Genomic DNA, 10,703 nt, shown 5'->3' with positions numbered 1-10,703 from the left:
ATAGGGCAGCTCATAACAAGCACAGAATGAACAAGTGAGAAATCGCAAGATGGAAGCCAACTTTTTTTGTAACCTAATCTTGAAAGTGACACCCATCACTTTTGTTACATTCTTTTCATTATAAGTCACTTTTCATTATAAGCCCATACTCAAGGGTATGAAGACCAGAGGATAGGATCATTGGAGACCATCTTACCCGTCAAACTTAGTTTAAAAGTAATGTTTTCTATGTAATAATGCAAAATGTACTTTTAGAAGGCTTATGCACTAAAACGCTCATCTTTTGGTTAATGCCTAAAATTCCAGAGAGAGATTCAACCCTATAAGAGTTTTAGTTAGCAAAATATAGACAGTCATGGGAGAGTTTCCCTTTGGGCCTGTGTAATAATTACTGTGTTTTTATACTGTATTTTCCCCAAATCCACTTTGGGTAAAGAAGAAAGCAGGTAAAGAAGGTAGAGATAGGGAAACATGGCAGACCTGGTAAGCTCGCATAAAACAAAAAAAATACTTTGCAGTTTTGCCCCTGATCAGCAGACCAGCTCAGTCTTCTTATATTATGAATATGTACTAACATTTTAATTTTAGTATTTAATGTTTGTTTCTTGAACTTTTTAGATTGTAAATATTTGGGAGTGGTTTTTTGGTTTGTTTCATTTTAAAGGGGCCATGCTTGTAAGTGAACAGTACACACTGGTGTTATACTCTCCCAGTTTTCTACACCCACTCCTGTGATCTTAATTTCTATTTTCATGCATTTGCTCATGTTAAAGTTGTCATATACATTAAATGAGTTAATGTATGTAAAGCACTTAGTACCCAGCATACAGTATGTGCTCTACTATTACTATGATTGATGCTGTTGTCTCCACCACCCACCTCCAGTTGCTTCATCTTCCTTCCTCTACACCACTCCACATCCTCTTCAGATTTAGCCCGTCTTCTGTTCTTTCTCTTACCTACTCTCATTGCTACTTGGCCCTACTAAAACTTCTTTTTGCTCCTTACCACATTCCCCATGACAGTCAATCTAAACTTTTCTCATTCTTCTGAGCAGATGAATCACCTTCTTACAGCGATTGTTATCTACCTCCAATCCCCTCCTTTTCTTCCCCCTTTAATTTCCCTGCATTTATAGTCTCCTCTCTGCTTCAATTATCAACTCTTCCCTCTTGCCTCAAAGGAAGGAGCATTCTTTTGTGGCTAATTCCTCCATCTCCATTTTTTAATTCCATTCTTTAGTTGGGATTAGGCTTGCTGCAAAACACAGAAAACCCCCAAATAACTGGTTTAAAAAGAGGTGTTTTTCTCAGGTGAAACAGCTCCAAAATTAGGCTATTTAGAACTGATACAGCAGTTCCACAACTTGTCAGAAACTCAATTTTTTTCTTTGCTACTGCTCTGCCATCCTTAAAGCATGGCCCTCATCTTCATGGCACAAGATTGCTGCTTGAAAACCAGGGAACACAACTTTCCACAGAGTGAAATGAAGTTAAAGGAGGCAAGGAGGACCTCCTCTCTTTTAAGATGTCCCTAGAGAACTACACAACACTTAACTGATCTGTAATTAGTCCAAACCTAGCTGTATCTGGCTGCAAGAGGAACTATGAAAGGAGCTATTTAGCTGAATGGCAGTTTGCCCACTGAAAATTCTGTACTTTGTGACTTTAAGAAAAAAAAATGGTTTTCTGTTCTAAAGTAAGGGAGATTTGATGAGGCGCTCATTCTCATCTCCAACGACTGTTTACTTACTTCCTCAATCCCTTTCCATTACCCTCAAACATATCCTAGCTCTCCACCCTTTATCCTAAAAGAAAAATCAAAGTGTCTCTTGATTCTAGTCATTCTCTTCCTTTCACTGCAAAAACTTTTTTTTTAAATCTCTCTCCTTTACAATTTAACATTTCTTCTATTCTGCTTATTCCCAATTTCTACTCACCATTGCACCTTTAAATTATATAGCTTCCTAACTAGCCTCCGAATTCCTGGGCATTTAACATATACATCTTTTACCCGAATTACGTCTTTAAATTTTATTTTATATTTAACTTCACAAGTAATACAAGAGTATATGATTTTTTAAGGTATTATAAATAATGCAAACGTCTCCTTCGGCCATACCCATGGCTGCATTAAGACCTCTGCTGAACAAATGAGAGTGGACATAGTAGAGCAGATGATGCTATTTTCTTTTCTTTTTTTTTGAATTTTACTTTTTATACAGCAGGTTCTTATTAGTCATCCATTTTATACACATCAGTGTATACATGTCAATCCCAATCACCCAATTCATCACACCATCACCACCACCACCACCACCACCATCACTACCACTACCACCACCACCACCACCACCACCACCACCCCGCTGCTTTTCCCCGGTGGTGTCCATACGTTTGTTCTCTACATCTGTCAATTTCTGCCCTGCAAACCGGTTCATCTGTACCATTTTTTTAGGTTCCACATATATGCATTAATGTACGATATTTGTTTTTCTCTTTCTGACTTACTTCACTCTGTATGACAGTCTCTAGATCCATCCACATCTCAACAAATGACCCAATTTCGTTCCTTTCTATGGCTGAGTAATATTCCATTGTATATAGTTCCACATCTTCCTTATCCATTCGTCTGTCCATGGGCATTTAGATTGCTTCTATGACCTGGCTATTGTAAATAGTGCTGCAATGAACCCTGAGGTGCATGTGTCTTTTTGAATTATGGTTTTCTCTGGGTATGTGCTCAGTAGTGGGATTGCTGGGTCATATGGTAATTCTATTTTTAGTTTTTTAAGGAACCTCCATACTGTTCTCCATAGTGGCTGTATCAATTTACATTCCCACAGATGATGCTATTTTCCAATTCGTTCGTGTGTAACGGGGACGAGGGCCCTAGGCCACGCCGGGAAGGTCTCTCCTTACACAAGGCTGCTGGGTCTTCTACCGCACTGCCGTGAACGCTAATACCCGTCTCCTTCCGACTCCCGGGGTGAGACAGCCTCGGCCTAGGTCGGAGGGGCGGAGGCGGTACGAGTTCTCGAGTTCCGGGATTCTCGCGGGAAAACGCGAATGTGGCGCTTCTCTGACGCACTTCCGGAGCGCGGTGGGGCCGCCGCGGCGGCTTGCAAGCCTGGAGGATGGTGGTCACTAGGTCCGCGCGGCCTCAGGCCGGGATCCAAACCACGTCAGTTGAAAGCGCCCAGCAGAAGGTAGGAGATCTCAAGGCTCCCTCATTTCTTCTCGCTGGTTCGCAGAACGGTGCTCAGGGAGGTGGGTGGCGCTGGGGTCCCGCGGAGCCTGGGGAGGAGCGGCAGAAAAGCCGGAACTGGCAGCGCGCAGCTGTGTACCAGGCTCCGCGCTAAGCCTGTAGCTTCCTCCTCGGACCTCACTAGGGTCTTTTAACGTAATGCTTGGCAGGGAATAGAGAGATTAGGTAACTTATTTTGCGGTAGTTCAGCTCCGTAATGCCGATGCACAGCTCAGGCCTTTTAATCTTACTGCTAACACCGCGCTAAGGAGGATTAATTTCGGCCACCAAGCGTGAGCCTCATTAGCTGGATTGGATGGAGGAGGCACCATTTTCACGTGGGAAGACAGGCTGTGCCCCGACAGCACCTCCTTCTGGCATGGGGAGGGCTGTGGTGACGCCAGCTAGTAATTCAGTGGCGTTAGTCGTCCGCTGCCTCTGGTATTGCGATGAAGGGAAGGGAGCATTAATTCGCTTAGGTATGAAAACGTAAGCACCGCGACCGATTCCATCTTTCGTCTTTTCCTATATGTTATGTCGGAATGTAGGTCCACCTAGCATATGTGACTTTGAGTGGAGAAAATTTTCTTTTTCAATTATTTGTTTTGTTCCCTGAAGTCAGATCCAGGACTTAGGTGACGCTAGTGAGGCAGGGCCTGCAAATGCAGTCAGATCCAGTATTTAAGTATTGATTTTTTTTTTAACTGTGGGTGGTGATGGTTGTTGTTATTGTTTTGCATTAATCTTGTTTACTGAGTTTTTTAGTGCCCTCTTAAAATTTGCTTCTGAGGGGAGTGCCTCATTCACTTTGCTCTTGTCCCATCCCTACCTAAATCACAGTGTATTTTCACTGGCTTGTAGAATTCTGCTGCCTCAAGAATTCACACACATCCAAAAGGCTGGAAGGAATCTCCATCTGATGACCCAAGTATTGCTGAGTCACAGACCAGTAGGGAACAAAGTCCAGCTCCTAAAACCAGGAAGAGGAAGAGCGGAACTACAGGTTCATTACCAGGAATGAACAAACCTTCTACTGATGGAGAGATCTCTGAAGCAGAGTCAAACTGTTCTTCTGTGTCTGAGGCCCAGGATCCCATTTTAAGAGTAACTAGGAGAAGGCAGATCTTAGTTGCAGGCACCCCAGTTTCCAATGTAAGGAAAAAGCTGAAAATAACTCAAGTAAGTGAGTCTCATACTGAAGAAGAAGTCTCTGAAGCAGAATCACATATTTCAGGTATTTCTAGAATTGTGCATCCCACAGAAATAACAAGAACCAGGAGGAGTAAGGCTAAATCCCGAACCGATCCAAACCAAGAATCCCATGTGGAAGCTAATTCTGATGCTGAGTCATCATGCTCAGACATTTCTTCATTTTCTGGAATTGCAACTAGGAGAACAACAAGGAGTATGCAAAGGAAATTACAGGCACAAACTGAGGAGAATGATACTAAGATTGTACCAGGAAATGAAAAGCAAATCATAAATACACCTGTGAATTTAGAGGATTCAGATACCAGACGAACCTCTCGTTTACTAGCAGGATTGCTTTCTCAGATAAATAAGCCAAATATATCTAATAATGAAACTTACGATGACCCTGATAATGACTCCTTTGGAAATTCAGGAAAAAAACTAATAGTGCAAAAACACCAAAGTTTTAATATAAGAGAGGAAAAAGAAGACAACGTTTCACCTCTCAAAGAAATAACAAAGCAGAATTGTAAGAGCTTAGAGGAAGAAGCCAAAGGAATAATAGATGCGGGAAAAGAAATTAATGAGAAAAATTCTCAGTTGAAGAGTCTTTCTGAACTTCAGGACACTAGCCTTCAGCAGTTAGTTTCGCAAAGGCATTCAACCCCTGAAAGTAACAAAACCACCTCAGCATCCTCAAACCTGAACTGTGAGGCTGTAATGAAATCGTTAGCTCAAACATTTGCAGTTGTGGAAGTGGACAGATGGAATGAAGAGAGAAACAGCAGCATAAAAACAAGTGACTGGATAGAACTTGGTGATGGTGGTGATACTGATGAAGAAGAAGAGTGCACAGTTATAGGTGTTGGTGAAGACAGGAGCAAAGAAAGGGATGTAGATTTTGAGTGTGATACCAAACTGTGTGAAGTTGAGCCCAGCACATCTCAGGATAAAGATGATTCTGTTTTATTAGTTCTCAGCAGTGATGAAAGCCAGCAGTCTGAAAACAGTGAGAATGAAGAGGACACTGTGTGTTTCATTGAAAATAGTGGTCAAAAAGAGTCATTAAACGGAGACTCAGAAAATACATCACCTGACAATGCATTGTTTGTAATTGACACAACTCCTCGATTGAGTGCTGATAAAAATTTTTGCTTGGATGAAGAAGACAAGGCAAGTGAGGTTGCCACTGAGGAAGAAGAGGAGGAGGAGGAAGAAAGTGAAGAAGAACCATCAGACAATGACAGAAGTAAAGATAATGAGTTTAGTGATGAAGACAACTTACTAAATAGCACAAAATCTAAACTGTAAGTTTTATCTTTATTTTTTAAAGTAAGTTTTTGATACATGTTTGAAGTGGCTAATTTACCCTAAAAATATTAGTCATAGAAATTGAAAAAATTATTACTTTGGGTTCTTTATGGAAGAGCTTTTTTATCCAGCATTTCCCTTGTTTATGTGGGTATCTTTGTTAGTCATATTTTTCCCACCAATGAGAGCTAAAAGTACTCTGTTTCATGGTACATTAAAAATCATCTGGGGCTTCCCTGGTGGCGCAGTGGTTGAGAGTCCGCCTGCCGATGTGGGGGACGCGGGTTCGTGCCCCGCTCCGGGAAGATCCCACATGCCGCGGAGCGGCTGGGCCCGTGAGCCATGGCTGCTGAGCCTGAGCCTCTGGAGCCTGTGCTACGCAACGGGAGAGGCCACAACAGTGAGAGGGCCCCATACCACAAAAAGAAAAAAAAAAAAAATCATCTGTTAAGGTTTTCTTGCACGATTATTAAGAGCAACATATAAAAGGGAAGGGAGGTAACTTGGCTTTTTCTACATGTTGATTGTAGAGAAATTGAAAAATAGAGGGAAACAATAACCTATAATCCCATCTACCACCCATTGAAAAGCACTCTTTGGGGGCTATTTCTTTAGTTTCTTTTTTGTTTGTTTTTCAAATTTGTTTTTCCTAGGCACAGGCCCTTGGTGGCAGTGTATCCACTGGAAATACAGGTATCCTTGGTAAGGAACTATCCATTAACATGCCTAGTCTTCACTGTAAACCAGTGAACTCGCTGAGGCTAGTCTCAGGTGTACTTATTTTTTAAAAGCCACACCTCCTCCCCAGGATAATTGTAATGTACACTCAGGGTTGAGAATCACTGCCAAGGCACTACAATTGAATGATTTCACTTTCCAGTAGAGGTTGATTATCAAAACTTTCAACTGCTCAGTTTATATGAATAATTAGGAAAGAAACTGACTGTAAGTCCAAGTGTACTTGTTTATAAAAAGGACTCTTCAGTAATATAAAGTAGAAATTTTTATTACATAAATATAGCAGGAGCCCAAGCCAACTGCAGAAGATTGATTTGGTGGATCCAGGGTTTGACAGTTATATTTTTTTTAAAGCTCCAGTGGAAAGTACGAATGCTCATTGTTTAAAACTCACTGATTTAGAGGCACTACTAAATGCCCTTAAATTACCCAGAAAAACTTTCCAAATTTGGATAACTTAGAAGTTCGGAGTAGAAGACCCTGTCTTTCTCACTGGCTTTGGAGATGGAAGTATGTGGACGTATATTAACTTACTACGTATACGTGAAGTTGAGCAAATTGCCAGATGTATTTCCTCCTCTTTTCTGTAATTCTTTCTTTATAAAATCCCTTTATGAAGTCTGTTGTCATGTAATATGGCCTTAATCCTCTTCTAAGAGAAACTAGGGAATAAATTTTGAGGTGCTTCCAAAAGGCTTAATTCATTATTCATCCCATAATTTTCTTCTAAATAAAAATACAGTCTCAATTGTTTCCATTTTGAATTACTAAATGATCTAAAGATCATTTCTTAATCACTTAAAAGTGATCATTTCTCTTTCAGTCTGAAGTTGACTAGCAGCAGCATAGATCCTGGTCTGAGTATTAAGCAGCTGGGTGGTTTGTATATTAATGTCAATGCAGACAAGCTACAGTTGAACAAGAGAACCCTAACACAGATCAAGGAGAAAAAGAAAAATGAGGTAAGTTGCACAAAGCATCCCATTGGTTTTCATAGAACTAACCAGTCACTTCTAGAAATGATTAGTCCTTGGTAAGAGACTAATTTTCCTACAGTGCAACCACATTAGCCTACTGTGCTTCTTTTTTCCCTCTTTCCAGGACAATCATTTCTTCTTTTTTATTATAAAGTCCCAGCTATAGAAGATGAGGCTTGAAAACTAGAGTGATATAGGATCAGTGTTACTCTTCTTGCAATCACCAGTTATGATCCCAAGGGTTGTGTTTTTTCTTTTCTTGCTATACTTTTAGTTCTTAACTGCTTTGGACTGTGTTGAAAATCTGAAAGCTGCGAGTGCCCACTAACCCCACCAAGAAAAAAAGCACATGTGCGCATAGACATAAAATTGTACATATATTTTCAGAAAGAAGTTACAGGTTAGGTAACCTCATCCAAACCCTCAGTTTCAGCTGTCACCTTGAATGACTTACAAATCTTTAGTATCAGTATTTTCTAGCCTTGCAGCCTACCCAGGTCTTTAAATCCAGGTGCCTGTTGTTTGTTCATTCAGATGTGCTCAGGCACTTGACTTCACTAATTGCCCTTCTCTTCCCTACCTAAACCAGTTCCTCCTTTTGCAAAGGAAAATCTGTTTCCCTTTTGCACTCAACAACTAAGCCTGGGGGACGGTGCTTGTTACATACTTTCTACTCTGCCCCCTCCTTTCCACCCCACTGTCACTGACTAGTGACATCTGTTGTGTTTTTCATCTAGGCTATTGTAGTGGCCTCCTTACTCTTCTTCAAGCCATCCTCCATGGTCTTGCTAGATTTCTTTTTCTAAAAATACAAATCTGACCATGATATTCTGTTTAAGTCCTGTAGTAGTTCCTCAGAGCATTCAAGGTGCCTCTGTTCCTCTAGCTCTGACTGTCCACCTGCTGTGTTCTTACCATTGAAAATTCCTATAGTTCCCTGAACACACCCTGGTCCTTCCCAGGCCAATGCAGAGATTATAAATCACAACCTTTAGGAAGCATTCTTTGACCCTAGTCCTTCCCCCTACCTCCTCCCTGCTTCTGCAACACCCAGTATAGATCTAAGTGATTATTGATCATGTGGTATTCATTGTTTTTTTTTTACTGTCTTTTATTCCTGGACTGGATAATTCTTTGTTGTGGGAAAATGTCCTGTGCCTTGTAGGATATTTTTTAGCAGCATCCCTGGCCGCTACCCCATAGGTGCCAGTAGCATCCATCTCTACCAGTGCACCGTCCCCCCACCTCAAAATGTCTTCAGATATTGCCAGTTGCTCTCAGTTGAGAACCAGTCTAAACCCTACTATAGTACTTGACACACAACCAGCTCTTAATAATCTATTAAATAAATGTCATGCTCTCTTCTCTGATAGGAAAGTCTAGACTGCTACTGTGCTACCCAGCAACTTCTAGTCCTGAACCTGAATTGAGGATTTCTGAATTGATAATTGACTTCTAAATTGATAATTTCAAATGTTATTGACCAAATTAATATTTGCTGTATTCCTGTGAACTGTTTTGAGGGTTAAGGAGCAGCTGTCTTTAGTTCTTATACTGGGGAAATGACTAATAGCCCTCAGGTTCCTTTCAGTCACATACACAGTATTAAGACAGTATTTAATCACCCTAGGCAAGTAACAACAAATGCAGAATCTTTCTTTAGGAAAAGATTAACAGATCTGACTACTTAAAATTTTAAAACTTGGGCAAATAAAAACACCTTAAAGACAAGTAAAAGACCACAGGTTAATACCAAGATACAAAATACATTTCTACAAATTAATAAGAACACAACCCTGTATAAAAATGAAAAATAACCCCCCCCAAAATACAGGCATACCACAGAAGAAGACTTATATTACAATACATAGCTAATAAATACACAAAAAGTTGATCAACAGCAAATGGAAACATTCATGAAGTACCACTGACAAAACACAAAAGGATAATCTCCTGTGTTGGCTATGTAAAGAAAATGGTACTGATTAACTCTTGGTAGGTGTTTATACTACTTGGATGCAAGGCAATTTAGTAGTCCCTATCAAAATTTAAATGACACATTTTGGAATCTGTTTTACAGAAATAATCACAAGTGTGCAGAGATGGTGTTTACAATGTTTCATGGAAAATGTAATGGAGACTTACTAAACTAAATATCAAGAAGAAAAATTATGCATAACAGCTGTTAAAAAGAATGAAGTTGATCTTTGTATGAATTGACATTGAAAGAGCATCTTTGATATATTGTTGGGTTGCCAAAAGCAGATTTGCTCGATGGCATAATTTCATTGGTATACCATAAAAAGCATATGTTGTTTAATCCAAATCTATACTGCTGTTTCTTATCAGTAGTCTAGCTGGTCTCCTCAGATCACAGAAAGCTGTTTTACCAGCATCGAAGAACTTATTAAAGCCTAGTCAGGTTTTTTTCCAGGGAGTTCAAGAACTCTACGGCATTGTTCCTATTGTCTTCCGTTTCCAGTTGGTTGGTACAGGTGGCTGGTTGCAAACCAATGAAATGCAAGTAGACACATTAACGTATATCTGGTGTGTGCAGATTCAGATTAGAAAAAGAAATTTGAGATGAATATTGATTTTATAGATTGCCTAAACCCTTCAGTTTGTCTTCTAAAGCATTTTTATTTTGATATAATTTACAAATTTAAGGACAAGAGCAACTTTGCAGTAGTATGTTTGTCCATATAGAAGGTTAATATATCTGGAGTAGTCTTCAGTATGGGAGAGGTTTCCTTTATAAGGCAATAATGGTGAAACAATAATTACATTCTGACATTTTAAAAACAGTTTAATATTTTTGCAGCTTTTGCAGAAAGCAGTCATTACTCCTGATTTTGAAAAAAACTACTGTGTCCCACCATATAGTGAATCAAAGTATAAACTTCAGAAAAAACGCAGAGTGAGTACGGTGACTCATTATTTAGAATGTTTAATGTGTTTGACTATATATGTTCAGTTTATCTAACATGGCTGTACAATTAAAATATATACGTTTCCAAAGAAAATTGTTACAGATATCTAAGAGCCCGTAAAATATGGTTCCATAAACAACGTTTCATATATATTTTCACAAAGTGAAAGCTCTTTTTTACCATCCTTAAAAACAGTGGCAGCCAGCATATGAGGTCACTGTCCACACCACACCTCTTGGCTTATAGATACTGTTCACAGAAGGCTGGGAGCTCTGTTGTGGGCTTTTATAGGGAACTGAATGTAACCATT

At 39.7% G+C, this 10,703-nt stretch overlaps 1 protein-coding gene across 3 annotated transcripts in view; it reads left to right on the top strand.

The window, feature by feature from the left end:
• The first annotated feature begins 2,756 nt into the window (after window positions 1-2,756).
• DNTTIP2 (deoxynucleotidyltransferase terminal interacting protein 2) overlaps window positions 2,757-10,703 on the top strand; it is a 15,191-nt gene continuing 7,244 nt past the window's right edge. The window contains exons 1-4 of one of the 3 annotated variants that reach the window (XM_032636588.1): window positions 2,757-3,208; window positions 4,108-5,744; window positions 7,310-7,448; window positions 10,285-10,380. In XM_032636588.1, the coding sequence (XP_032492479.1) occupies window positions 3,137-3,208; window positions 4,108-5,744; window positions 7,310-7,448; window positions 10,285-10,380 (1,944 nt within the window). In that variant the 5' untranslated portion in view covers window positions 2,757-3,136. Of the gene's footprint in view, window positions 3,209-3,261; window positions 3,726-4,086; window positions 5,745-7,309; window positions 7,449-10,284; window positions 10,381-10,703 lie in introns of those variants that run through there. The other 2 variants (XM_032636599.1, XM_032636609.1) reach the window with 2 other exon arrangements.

This window comes from Phocoena sinus, chromosome 1 (genome assembly GCF_008692025.1).
Source record: "Phocoena sinus isolate mPhoSin1 chromosome 1, mPhoSin1.pri, whole genome shotgun sequence".
Classification (NCBI taxonomy): Eukaryota; Metazoa; Chordata; class Mammalia; order Artiodactyla; family Phocoenidae; genus Phocoena; species Phocoena sinus.
Note: the sequence above shows the minus strand (reverse complement) of the source record. Positions and strands in the feature narration are given on the sequence as shown.